Genomic DNA, 14,641 nt, shown 5'->3' with positions numbered 1-14,641 from the left:
CTGGTAGCATAGTGGCTAAAGCACTTGACTGCTAACCAGAAGGCTGGCGGTTCAAACCCATCAGCCACTCCTCGGAAGGAAGGTTGGACAATCCTACTTCCATAGTGATACTGCCTCGGAAACCCAAGGAAGGGTCGCTATGAGTCGGGGCTGACTCGACGGCACATAACAACTATTACTGTGGGGAGCTCTGGTAGCGTAGTGCCTAAGGCACTTGACTGCTATCCAGAACGCTGGCGGTTCAAACCCACCAGCCACTCTTCAGAAGGAAGATGGGGTAATCTACTTCCGTAGTGATACTGCCTTGGAAACCCAAGATGGGGTCGCTGTGAGTCTAGTCAGACTCAACGGCACGTAGCAACAACAACACAGTATTACTGTGGGATTATCTATTTGTATCTTCAGTTCTGTTAGAGTCTGATTTATGTATTTTGCAGCTTTTTAATTGGATGCATAGATATTTATTATGGTTATGTCTTCTTGTTCAAGTGATCCTTTAATCATTATATAATGTCCTTCCTTGCCATTTGGATGTGTTGTAATTATACCATTTACTCCCTCTATTTGCTTTGTAGTTGATTTCTTTTGTTCTCTGTTTTCCATTTTGTATGCTTGTTTTAGTTTTGAGAATTCTTTTTCTGGGTTGGTGTCTGGATGCTAGTATCATGTGTCTTGATATTAATTTGTCATCTTCCATTGTTGGTTTCTCTTAGAAGGACTTCCTTTAGCATTTCTTGTAGGGTTGGTTTGGTTTTTACAAATTCCCTGAATTTCTGTTTGCCTTAGAATGTCTTAATTTCACCATTGTATTTCAGGGATGATTTTGCTGAATAATGTAGTTCTTGTTTGGCAATTCTTTTCCTTTAGTGTTTTGTATACATCATCCCATTGCCTTGCCTACATGGTTTCTGTTGAGATGTCTGAGCTTAATGTTATTGGTTGCCCTTGTAGGTAACATTTTGTTTTTCCTGAGCTGCTCTAAAGATTCTTCCTTTGTCTTAGGTTTTAGAAAGTTTGATTATGGTATGTTTTGGTGACTTTCTCCTTGGATTTCTCCTCTGTGGGGTTCATTGAGCTTCTTGGATGGATATCTTTTCATCTTTCATGATATTTGGAAAGTTTTCTGCCAGTAAGTCTTTGACAATTTTGTCTTTTTTTTCTCAATCTCCTCCTGTTTTGCAATACCAATAAGACGTATGTTAGTTTTTTTCATAGCATGCCATATAAATCTTAGTTTCTCTTCATTTTTCTTTATTCTTTTTTCTGATTTTTCCTCATAAAAGCTAGTGTTAAAAGATTTGTTTTCTGGCTGGGAAATGAAATCTTTAGCCAGTTCCATTCTACTCTTTTGTCCTTCCAATACTTTGTTCATCAGTAATTTTAGTGTTCATCTTCCTGGATTTCTAATTGCTGTTTTTGTATGATTTCTGATTGTCTAATTATTTTGTCATTTTGCTCTTGTTTTGTTTTCCTGAATTCTTAAAGGGTGTTGTCTGTCTTTTCTCTGCTTCTGTTTATCCATGGCCTTGAATTCCTTACCAGGTAGTTCTATTACCTGTTCTTCCTTGTGGAGATTTCCTAGCTTTTTATTTTGGTCACTTGCTTCCACTATCTTGTCCTGTTTCTTTGTTTAAATTGAAGTTGTCTGTTGACTCCAAGGTATTTTGAAGTTGTTGTTTTGTTGATTATATGTTGGTTTTTTCATCCTGTGTTTTTGTTTTGCCTTGTTTGATATACCTGGATATGTGGGGCTGGCATGCTTCTTTGATCGTTATCTTGGCAGCACTGGGGCACTCCACAGTTGTCTGTGGGTTGGTAGAGTAACTGGTGGGAATGTGGGTGCAGGTTTCTCTTATGAAGAGGGTCTGTGGGTGGGATGCATAGGCATTGTCTACTTTTTGTCATTGATTCAGTGGTGCAAGAGCTGTTGATGTTGTTCCTTCTGTTGAGTGAGGAGGTTGGTGCAGTAGATATGGCAGACTAGTGGAGGGTTAATATCCTCTTCCAATTGGATGGGACAAGGGAAAAATACACAGTAAACAGAAAAAGAATTGAAACAAAGAAAAATTTAAAAAGGAGGTGAGGTGAATGAAAAAAAGATTGGTATATATAAAAGAAGAGGGAGAAATGAACCAATAAGGAGGAAAAATTAGCAAAAAAAAGCAAAGGAAAGATGTGAGAAAGATAAAGAGAAAAAGGTAAAAAACAAAGGAGAAGAGACTTTTGTAGTTATGGTCAGCCTGCAGCCCTTGGGATAGGCTTTTGTGGTGCAATCCAGTGGGTATCTGTCTGCAGTGTCTCTGTCTCCATATGGATTCCATTAGTTGATTTGTCCTCATCCCTGTATGATGCCTCTGTGAGTTAAAATGACCACAGTAGTCCGGTCTTAGCTGCTTATGTCTTCCCAGTCACCCTCCTCACTCTGTCTCACTTTCCGGTCAATGCTCAGTTTAATTCTTTATCCTGTCATTTGATGCTCAGAGTTCCAGGATCATTATTTGTACCTGTTTCACTCATTGTTTCCAGGTCTTGGTTGTAGAGGGATTGGCCAGAATGTGTTAGCAGGACACCATCATATCTCTGCCTCCTTCCAAGTGGTCTGTTGATTTTTTGTTGTTTGTTTTTAATTTTAGCTGTTGTATTTTTAATTTCCAAGAGGTTTTCTTTGTCTTCTTATTGTTCTTTTAACATATTATTCTTTCTTTATGTACACATTAGCTTCTCTTGTGCTCTGGTGGCACAGTGGATAAAGCACTTGGCTGCTCACCAAAAGGTGAGCAGTTTCAAGCTACCAGTGGCTCCATGGGAGAAAGATGTGACAATATGCTTCTGTAAAGACTTAACAGCATTGGAAATGCTATGAGGCAGTTCTACTCTGTCCTGTAGGGTTGCTACGAGTTGGAACGTATAGTGGGTTTAATTTATCTCCCCAAGTATAGTTTTGAAGTTTTCTTTTGTTCCCACCATTACCTCTGTTTTCTTCAGGTTCCTTATTGGTTTTTGTTTGGACTTTCTTTAATATTCATAGTTTTCTTCAAAAGCCAAATGTCTAGTCATAGTTAGGAGTAAGGCACGATAGAGCTCATTGGAAGCTCTTTGCATGGGTGGGACTTGCCTGCAGTCTCTTGCCCTCCTCACTGGCTGACATTCCAGGGATGGGGTGGAGCTGAGTACAAAGGTCAAAGTAGACTTTCTATTATATTAATTCTCTCTGTTTAGCTTTAAGTCTCGCCATTACCTTCTGTAACTGAAATCCTCCTCCCCCAAAAGCCTGACATTTTCCAGAAATAAACAGTTCTTGCCTAGCTGAGCTAGAGGGAAAAGGACCACTACACAAAATAAACACTTTCAAATAAAACTATTTGTAGTTCTGTGCCTTGCTCTTGTCTTCCACTGTTTCTGATGACTTTAAATTCCAGACCTCTCAGGAGTTCTTCAGGGAAGAAAGCTTTCCTTTTTGAGCCGTTTTCACTGGGAACTGTAGCTGCCAAGGGAAAGGTGGAGGCTTGAGTCCACACACACAGGTGCCTTGGGAAAGAAAGGCCTGGCAGTCTACTTCCAAAACATGAGCACTTACGAACCCCCTGGAGGACAGTTCTACCCTGACACACGTGGGGTCGTCTTGTGTTGGAATCAACTCAGTGCAGCTGATCCGCATATGTGGGTACTATACTCATCATTTTTAGAGATGGGGTATTTTTCATGGAAAAGTTCATGGGTTGGTGGAATCTTTTGAAAAAATTACCTTTATCAAAATATTTTATTGTAAATATAATCAATTTTGGAGGCCCATACAACTGTATTTGAATTCCAGCTATTCCATTTAACTAGCTATTTAACCCTGGAAACTACTTAATCACCCTGACCCTCAGTTTCATAGTCTGTTAAATGACCATAACAATACCTATTTCATTTAGTGAACATTAAATAAAACATTAAGCACTTGATATACAATACCTGGATAGTAAGTAGATGCATAGTAATAAGGCTTTTATTATATTCTTTTTCCTAACAGTATTTTCTCCACTTTCACTTTTAAGTAAAATCTATATACACATTTTAGATTTTTTTTAATGCATTTTATTGAAATATAATTTATGTACAGTGAAATACACAAAACTCAAGTGACATAGGTCATTGCTATTTTTTTTTTTTTCAGTGTTCCCTCCCCTCCCCTCCCACCCCTAGCAACCAGCAAAGAAAGTTTCCCTCCATATGTAAACCTTTCCTTGACCCTCCACAACAATGAACTAATACTATATTTGTCCTGTGATTGACCTATTTCACTAAGCATAATGTCCTCCAAGTTCATCCATATTATGCGGGGATTTTCAGACTCTACATTATTCTTTAGTGCTTCATAGCATTTCATTATGTGTATGTACCATAGTTTGGTCATCCACTGTTCCACTGATGGACATGTAGGTGGTTTCCATGTTTTTGCTATTGTAAATAGTGCTGCGATGAACATATATCTGATGTGCATATATCTGTTCCTGTCCTGGATCTCACCTCTTTAGGATATATACCTAGTAATGGGTTTACTGGGTCAAATGGTATTGTAATGGTAATGGTATTGCTGGGTCCAATTCTAGCTTTCTAAGGAATCACCACATTGTTTTCCACAGTGGTTGTATCACTTCACAGTCCCACCAGCAGTGTATGAAAGTCCCAGTCTCTCCACATTCCCATCAACATTTGTTATTTTCTGTCTTGTTGAACCTTGCCATCAGTGTTGGAGTGAGACGGTTTTGATTTGCATCTCTCTGATGGCCAATGATTGTGAACATCTCTTCATGTATTAGCTGGCCCTGAATATCCTCCTTGGAGATGTGTCTATTCATGTTTTCTGCCCATTTTTTAATTGGATTGTTAATTCCTGTGGAGGCGTTGGAGTTTTCTATAAATCTTAGAGATAAGTCCCTTGCCAGCTATGTAATTATCAGCAAATATGAATTTGTCACTGTCACTTTTGTTATGTGCTTTTTTGTGGTGTCGATTTCTTTGTTCCATGTAATTTTCTATGCTGAGCTTGTTTTGTTTATGAATTGTGTTATCACTTGTTTTGTCGGCATTCTTTTAGTATTTGCTAAATATTTGTGCTGGTCCTCTTTTTTATTTTGATGTGAAGGTTTATCATTTTTCTTTGAGGTTACCCTGTGATTTATAGTTTTCTTCCCAAATTTAGAACAGTCCATTCTATCTTGTAGTTGTCTTGACATCCCTACCATCTAGAAGTTCTGTAATGACACAGTTTTTCCCTCTTTTTGATTTGTAGTTATCTTCATTTGTCAGTCGATCTCTCTGGTTCCCTGTTTACTATCTTGTAGGCTTATTTACTTTAGATACTTTTTAGTTTCTTGATGCTATTTAGGAAATAATGATCCATATTCTAATTGGAAACTTGTTGTCTTGCTGTGTGGTCCAAGTAGAAGTCAATGTAAATTGAATTTAAGACCTATTTTGTGGTTGAGTCACTCAGACAACATTATGACGTGCCTCTAGAATGTTTTGTTTTTGAGTTTAATGTAAACAATTTTAGAGTATTTCAGGATTAAAAATTAAATCCATATGTTTGAATAACATATAGGCATTTCCCAAGGAATATCCATTCTACCTTATGAATCTACTGCTGTAAAGCCTATTATATTAAAAATTCGAGGTACATGCAATGGTTTGTAATAATAAACAAGCTACTTTGCAATGAGCATCAAAACTTTATTCTTACTGTGTTATTATTACGTTAAAGATGTTTTAATGTATCTCAAAATATTTAATATTTTAATGCATAGAAAGACACACTATATCCGATATACTAAGACTAACATGGGTTCTCTAAGGAGCTCTGGTAGCATAGTGGCTAAGACGCTTGCCTGCTAACCAGACGTTCGGCTGTTCAAACCCACCAGCCACTCCTCGGAAGGAAGGTTGGGCAATCCTACTTCTGTAGTGATACTGCCTCGGAAACCCAAGGAGGGGTCGCTATGAGTCAGGTTTGACTCGATGGCACATAACAACAACATGGGTTCTCTGGTGGCATAGTGCCTAAAGCATTTGACTGCTAACCAGAAAGCTGGGTGGTTCAAACTCACCAGCTACTCCTCAGAAGGAAGATTAGGCAATTTATTTCTGTAGAGATACTACCTCAGAAACCCAAGGAGTGGTCACTATGAGCAGAAATGACTTGACAGCAGTGAGTTTGGTCTGTCTGATTTTAGATACGAACCATATTTAATTATTCCAACTTATGTACAAATTAGACTTACAGACAGACTTAGAAACAGAACTCGTTCGTAGTCCGGGGACTGCCTGCATTACCAGGCTTGGTGAAAAAGAACTTATTTCTTGACTAACTCCCAGAAGTAAAATTATTTAATTTTCACTGTAAATTTAGAATCTACAATTAAAATTCAAAATTAAATATTTTGTGAATAGTGTTTTAACTAATAAAATCACAGTGATAGTCCTTCATGCTTTATCAATTGGTTAGAAACCTCTGTGTATTATAAACATCATTCATATGTCTTGATCCTTTATAAAGGAACTAAGTAAATATGAACCAATGCTTGAAGATAAAACTGAACTTTTTCTTAATATATTTCAGATTTATCTTGTTTCTTAAGACTATTCTGCATTAATCCTTAGCTCTTTACTCCCTATCACAGGGGTTAAGACATTTAAAGAGAAAAATAAACTTAATAAGTCTGTGAAATTTAAAATTTTATATTAGAAATACTCCTATATAGTACAAATATAGAAGTGTCTTTTTTATTACTATTATAAATTGAGCCAATATTAGTAAATGCTTGTTTCTTGTAGGAATCACAGTGCATTGATAACCAGTGTAGTCCCTGGAGATTATGATGGAGATTCACAAATGGATGTCCTTTTGACGTATCTTCCCAAAACTCATGCCAACAGTGATTTGGGAGTTGTTATCTTCTGGGGACAAAATCAAACATTAGGTAAACTTCTTGTAAGAGTTTTTAGTATTTATCATTGGTTATTGAAGGAAAAATACGGGTGTTATTCTTAGGTAAATAGACCTAGAATGTTGTTCTGAAATCAATTCAGAAATATGGTTTTTAAATGTCAGTAATTAGCTAGACAGTTTTTTTTACAGTTTATTTTTTGATTTTTTCTTTTTCAACCCAGAACTGGTCTGGGGTCATTTACTGAGAATAAAATTCACTCTTGATAGCTTAAGAAAGAAACATGTATTGAAGGCTTTCTGTGGCATAAAGAATAATTAGGACAGATCCTTAGGTTGAGCTGTGCCCAGAGCCATCAAGGAAGCTGTCTGTTGCCTCTGACTATCAGATGGTAGACCGCTATGCAGCAACTGCAAGAATGACCCTGTGCTTGCTGCTGTTCTCGCTTACAGGCAAATGGGTGCCCTGCATTGAGTCTCTTGACACTCATGTATTCATGATCAGAGACTAAGAAATAGCAGAAGCATGACCTTCTTCTTACTTCTGCCTTCAAAACCCACAGTGTATCTGATTGGCAAGGCTTAAATTTTATTCAGAATGTAAGGTGCACTGTTATCTGGGAAATGATATTATTGGTTCCTAGTCTCCCCAGTAAGGAGCTGTGGTTACACTGTGGCTAAAGCATTGGTTTGAACCAACCAGCCACTCTTCAGGAGAAAGATGCGGCATTCTGCTTCTGTAAAAATTTACAGCCTTGGAAACCCTATGGGGCAGTTTCTGCTGTGTCCTATAGGATTGCTATGAGTCAAAACTGACTCCATGGTACTGGGTTTTTTGTTTGTTTATTTAATCTCCTCAATGTAAGAATGCACAAAAAAGGCTTGAATGGAGATTGAGAGCCAGTCTACTGTACCTACCAACAAATTTCACCTATTGTAAGAAGGGCCAATCAGTTATGGCTAAATAGACTATTTTATTCATGGACCTATATTTCAAGGAAGTAACTTTTGGGAATATAACTGTATGTCTGTTCAATAAATGTGTATTTAAAAAGTATGACTACATTCTATGGCACTGCTTTTATATAGCCTGGACATTTCAGAGTCAGATACTTTTGTATATATTGGCTTATTTACATCAAAACTTTATTAATTGTCAATCTAGCCAATATAAATTGTGTATAAAGAAGGCTCATCTAAGGGATTTTCAGATTTAAGCCTCAACAGGAAACAATTGTAATGCTTGGTCTTCATTACAGAATGAACTCTCCCTTCTTGTAGTATGTTATCTTTACAAATTTGATGTCCACTTAAGTTCAGTTTATGATGTCTTATTAGTAATAACCCTGCTGCCATGGAGTTGATTCCAACTCACAGTGACCCTATTGGAAAGAGTAGAACTTCCCCATGGAGTTTTCAAGGCTGTAAATATTTACAGAAACATTGTGTCATTTTTCTCCCACAGAGTGGCTGTAGGTTCCAACTGCTGACCTTGTGGTTAGCAGACAAATGCTTTAACCACTGTGCTGCCAGAGCTCCTTATTAGTGGTAATACCTGGAATAAATTAGAAAGTAGTCTTGAAAAGCATAAAAGAATATTTTCCCTTTAAGTGTAGATACCAAAAATAATATATGCATTGTCTACTCTGTATTTTTTCTTTCTATACAGATCCTAACAATATGACCATACTCAATAGGACCTTTCAAGATGAACCACTAATTATGGAGTAAGTATGAACTTGCTTCCCTTTGAAAGATTTTACATTTACAAATATAAAATAAAATCTTTTGCATAGGAAATTACTTTGCAAATTAGTATTGATACAAAATTTACCCTCCCCGGTTGGCTGTAATAATGGGCTCAAACATAGAAGAAGTTATGAGGATGGTGCAGGACCAGCAGTGCTTTGTTCTTTGCACATAGGGTTGCTGTGAGTCAGCACTGACTCACAGCACCTGACAACAGCAGCTAAAGGTGATACGGGCCTGTCCGCTTGGTTACATGATATGTATTTATTTCTCATGGTGGGATGAACAAAAAACCAAGCCTACTGCCACTGAGTCAATACTGACTCATAGTGACCAGCATTGGGTTTCTTTATGGAAGTAGATTTCCCTATTTCTTCTTTTGTGGAATGGCTGGTGGGTTTGAACCACCAAATGCCTTAGACATTCTACCACTAGAACTTCTTATGATGAAATAAAGAGAACCAAAAATTAGAATTTTGGAAGAAGGAAGAGGTTTGTAGGTTTTGTTTGTTTTTTTCCCCCAATAGCTTTGAATGAATTCCACTTGGATTTCTGTTGATTTTGGCCATGCTATTACTCAAAATATTAGTGCATGATTGACAGATAAGAAAGATGTAGGATTTCTACCAGATATTTAGAAAGATTTCTGTATGAGAAATTTTTGTCCTTTTTTTACAGGTTTATCTTAGTGTTATCATTTATTTCCTTAAAATAGACTCATATATCATGATAGATTTAATCTACATTTCTGGCAGGATTTTTATGGCAGTGGAATAGAGATCATTCTTGGAGCAACGTATAGCTGCATTCCTGTTTCCACTACTGCTTTTCTTAACAGTTATTAAAATCAAAGTCATACATCAGTATAGGTCACTGGCTGTTATAAGTCTGAACTATAAATTAATTTTTAATCTTAAGGACACTCAGCTTGATTTCTTTCATAATTGTATATCTTTTTCATTGTTGTTACAATATTCACTGTCCAGTATGAATGTTTATACAAGCTAAAGATTCTTTCTGGGAGTTATTTTTCTTAAGCCCATCTAACTAAACAAGTTGAGTCAAGATTCTATTGTAAGTTTTTTTAGGAATTAGTGCTGTCTTCTTATCACTCAGAGATAGGTTAGATTGGGTACAGGTTGTAGAAAACCCCAAAATCTTACAACAAAAGTTTATACCTTGCTCACAGTAAATGTCTTGTGTAGTTCAGTGATAGTCTGTGCTTTGTGCCATCACTCAGAGTCAGGCTGTCAAAGGTTTCAACATCTTTGTAGCTGAACCATCTGAAACACATACTCTTCTCATTACCATAGCAGATTTAGAGGGGACTGGAGGGTCCACCAACAGAAATTAAATGCTTTGGCCTGGAAGTGACACATCACCTCTGTTCACATATCATTGACTACAGCTAAATACTCGTGAGCATTGTAATGTCTACTATACTTTCCAAAAGTTTGTTTTTGTTTTTAAAGCTAAGTGAGAGGATTAGAATTAAAAACAAACAGACAAAAAATAGCTTAATGTATTTAACATTTCCTTTTCAGCTTCAATGGTGATTTAATTCCAGATGTATTTGGTATCACAAATGAATCCAACCAGCCACAGATACTACTGGGAGGGTGAGTAAATATCATTATACAGGGCAATTAATTGTATGTATTATTGCTGCAACAGGGTATATATGTGTTTGTGAACTGACTGTTTTAAACATTGAGAGGTGGGGTGGTAGAATCGAGCTCATTTGAAATCCTGTTCTAACAGATTTTTAAAAGGGTGTTTTTTTACCACGTAAGCTTTCTGAAACTAATTGGATTTGATCTACAACTGCTTGGTTTGTAGATACAGTTAACTCTGGAAATTAGAGATACAAACTTGACAGATCCTCCTTTAAATAATGATTCAGTCTCACATTCACTGCTGTCAAGTTGGTCACAACCCATAGCGACCCTTTCTTGGGTTTCCAAGAAGGTATCTCTATGGAAGTAGATTGCCCATTCTTCCTTCCAAGGAGTGGCTGGTAGGTTTGAACCACCAGCCTTCTGGTTAGCAGTCAAATGCTTAGGCACTACGCCACGAGCGCTCTTTAAATAATGGTTAGTTAGATGTTTTTAAACATGGAAGGATTTAGTTTAAATTGGATAAATATATGAAACTTAGATTGGCTCTTTCGCCATAATCACAATAGCTTCCAAACTTTGTTCTCTTTTTCATTCATTTTTTCAGTGACCAATCAGTAATTCCATAACAATATAAACATTCCTCTTTGAAGCTCTAAAAACTTTTCAGCATGTGTCTTATTACTGACCAGTGTGTCCTGCCAGACTGTAGGACTCTCTTGTTACCAAAACATGCCATTGTTCTCTTAGGAAAAACTGCCTGAAAACTTGCAGTTCAAAGATCTCTATTATAATTTCTCTGGATTTAAATAAAACAATACTTTATACAAGAATTCTTGATAGCAGGAGTTTGTTGTTTTTAAAACTAAGTGAAAAGAGTAGAATTTAATAAAATTCATTTGTTCATGCGATGGCTTCAACTTGATTAGTTTGTTTCTATATTTTATAAGGCAAAGTTTAGTTCCAGAGTACAGAACATGTTAAGTATATTGGTTTTACAGGTAGCGCAGAGAACCACCTTTGTCAATTGTCATGCTCAGTTACTTGGATCACTATTTGTCTGTCAGTTGGTCACACTGTGATGGCTTGCATGTTGCTGTGAGGTTAGAAGCTATGTTAACAATATTTTAAAAACTAGCAAGGTGACCCACAGTGGACAAATTTCAGTGAAGCTTCCAGATTAAAACAGACTAGGAAGAAGGACATGACCAGGTCCATTTCTGAAAAAATTGGCCACTGAAAACTTTATGAATAGCAATGAAATATTGTCCAATATAGTAACAGAAGATGGGCCCGTTAGGTTGGAAGGCACTCAGAGTACAACTGGAGAAGAGCTGCCTTCTCAAAGTAGACTTGACGTTAATGGTATGGATGAAGAAAAGCTATGAAGAACTTTACTTGCTGATGGGACACTACTCTAAATGAGAAGCAGCAGCTGAAAGCATTCATTGGTAATTGCAACATGGAATGTATGAAGTATAAATACAGGAGAACTGTAAGGTGTCAAAACTAAAGTGGAAGGCATGAAGATCATAGGCATTATAATATGAGCTGAAATGAACTGGTATTGGCCATTTTGAATCAGATAATCAGATGGTCTATTTTACCAGGAAGGACAAATTGAAGAGGAATGGTGTCACAATCATTGCCAAAAAGAACATTTTAAGATCTGCTCTGAAGTACAGTACTGATAGTAAAAGAATAATAGACATACACTTACAAAGAAGAACAGTTATTACACCTGCTATTCAAGTTTACATACCAACCAGTAATGCCAAACATAAAGAAATTGAAGATTTTCACCAACTTCTGCAGTCAGAAATTGACCAAAATGCAATCAAGATGTATTGATAATTACAGGTGATTGGAATGTGAAAGTTGCAAACAAAGAAAAAGTGTCAGTACCATTGAGAGAAGCTCAGTATCATCAGTCAGAACAAGGCCAGGGGCTGCTGTGGAACAGACCATCAGTTGCTCATACACAAGTTTAAGTTGAGGCTGAAGGAAATTAAAACAAGTTCCTGAGAGCCAAAATACGACCTTGAGTATGTCCCATCAGAATTTAGAAACCATCTGAGGGATATATTTGACCTATTGAACACCAGTGACCAAAGACCAGACAAGTTGTGTGATGACACCTAGGACGTCATACATGAAGCAAGCAAAAGGTTATTTAAAAGGCATGAAAGGAAGAAAAGGCCAAAGTGGATGTCAGAAGAGACTGTGAAACTTGATCTTGAATGAAAAGAAGCTAAAGCGAAGGAAAGAAATGATGACTGCAAGAGCTGAACAGAAAAATTCAAAGGGTGTCTCAATAAGACAAACTAAAGTATTACAATGAAATACCTGGAGTTAGAAAATTAAAAGGGAAGAACATAGCTGGCATTTCTGAAGCTGAAAGAACTGAAGAAAAAAAAATTTCAAGCACCAATTGGCAGTATTGAAGGATTCTAAGGATAAAAACAAAAGAAGCATCAAAAGAAAGTGGAAGGAGTAAACAGAGTCACTGTACCAAAAAGAATTTGTCGACGTTCAACTATTTCAGAAGGTTGTGTGTGATCAAGAACTAATGGTATTGAAGAAATCCAAGCTACACTGAAGGAATTTGTGAAAATTAAGGCTCCATGAATTGACAGAATACTCACTGAGATCTTTCAACAATGATACAGTGCTGCTCGTTCAGTTATGTGAAGAAATTTGACAAATACCTAGCTGCAACTAGAAGAGATCTATGTTTGTGTCCATACCAAAGAAAGGTAATCCAACAGAATGGGGAAATTATCAAAGAATATCATTAATATCACATGTAAGTATAATTTTGCTGAAGATAATTAGAAAACGATTGCAGCAGTATATTGACAGAGATCTGCCAGAAATTCAAGCCAGATTTAAAAGAGGACATGGAACAAGGAATATTGCTGATGGCAGATGAATCTTGACTGAAAGCAAAAAATGTTTACTTGTGTTTTATTGACTATGCAAAGGCATTTGGTTATGTAGCTTGTAACTAATTATGGATTACATTGCAAAGAATGGAAATTCCAGAACACTTAATTGTGCTCATAAGGAACCTGTACATAAACCAAGAGGGAGTCATTCAGATAGAACAAGGGGATACTAAATGCTTTAAAATTAGGAAAGATGTGATTTTATTTACTCAGTTAATATGCTGAGCAAATAATCCGTGGAGCTGCACTATATGAAGAACGTAGCATCAGGATTGAACAAAGACCCACTAACAACCTGTGATATACTGATGACACAAGCTTGCTTGCTGAAAGTGAAAAGACTTTAAACACTTACTGATTGTCTTAGGCTGGCTTCTCTTGAGAAGAAAAACAAGTAAAGTTTACATACACGGGGAGAAAAACTTATCTCAAGAAAGTGACTCATGCAATTGTAAAGGCTAACAAGTCTCAAATCCCTGGGTCAAACATCAAGCATCTCCTGCCTCACATAGCTGCAGGAGCTAATGAACTCAAGATGAGAAGTCAGGATAGCAGATGCTGGCTGTGGAGGCTGACAAATCCAAGATGGGCAGGTAAAATGGCAGATTGTTGGTTCACAGGGTATGAAGGCAACAGTTCGGAAATCAGCAGGCAGTATGGCAGGCCACTGGTTCAAGTCCAGATGATGATGAGCCAGATATAGGATCCAGAGCAAAAAGCCAGAGATCTTTGCCAGGACATCCATATATATTAGAAGCAAGCAACACCCCTGAGAAAACTCCCTTTGAACTGACAGGCTGCTCACAGCAGAGCTCATCATGGAAGTTACTACATTATGTCAGATCTCATCATGGAGAATTGACTACATAGTAAGTGCTAAACCACTAAGAATCATGGCCCAGTTAAGGTGACATGTAGCCTTGACTATCACACTCCACCCTTTGTCGACTTAGCACCTATATATGTCTCCTTCAGGCATACATGATCTCTAATTAAAGACAACGATAAGGTCATGCTTGTGCCTAACATGATATAAGTAACATACATAAAATCAAAAACACATTAGCCTCTTTTACATCTTATATTTTATAACTGATGAAAACAAAAAAATATTTGTTGCACACATACAAGGAAAGAATACTCATAACAGTAACTGTCCTCATTTCTGCAGTTAGTCATGTTGTTGTAGCTAGTATTTGGAACTACCTTCTCCCACGACCCTTCTGTATTCCCTTTTTCCTCAACAAGCAGCTCAGCTGGTCATGTTTTTTTTTTCCCCTGGTGGGATGATCAAATGAAATTTAGGGGCTAAGTTTCCCCACCATTTTGATTTTCTGCCCATATGACACATCAAAAGTTTCAGGATCCCATTTCTTCCCAATCAGTGCCCTCACTTT

General features: G+C 37.0%; 1 protein-coding gene across 1 annotated transcript in view; it reads left to right on the top strand.

The window, feature by feature from the left end:
* ITFG1 (integrin alpha FG-GAP repeat containing 1) overlaps positions 1-14,641 on the top strand; it is a 412,834-nt gene that overhangs the window by 21,362 nt on the left and 376,831 nt on the right. The window contains exons 3-5 of the mRNA XM_007946857.2: positions 6,820-6,965; positions 8,601-8,658; positions 10,225-10,299. Of these exons, the coding sequence (XP_007945048.1) occupies positions 6,820-6,965; positions 8,601-8,658; positions 10,225-10,299 (279 nt within the window). The remainder of the gene's footprint in view (positions 1-6,819; positions 6,966-8,600; positions 8,659-10,224; positions 10,300-14,641) is intronic.

The sequence above is a fragment of the Orycteropus afer genome, unplaced genomic scaffold (genome assembly GCF_000298275.1).
Source record: "Orycteropus afer afer isolate SDZICR_OR568_19922 unplaced genomic scaffold, OryAfe1.0 scaffold00009, whole genome shotgun sequence".
In the NCBI taxonomy this organism is placed as follows: domain Eukaryota; kingdom Metazoa; phylum Chordata; class Mammalia; order Tubulidentata; family Orycteropodidae; genus Orycteropus; species Orycteropus afer.
This window is presented reverse-complemented; position numbering and strand designations above follow the sequence as displayed.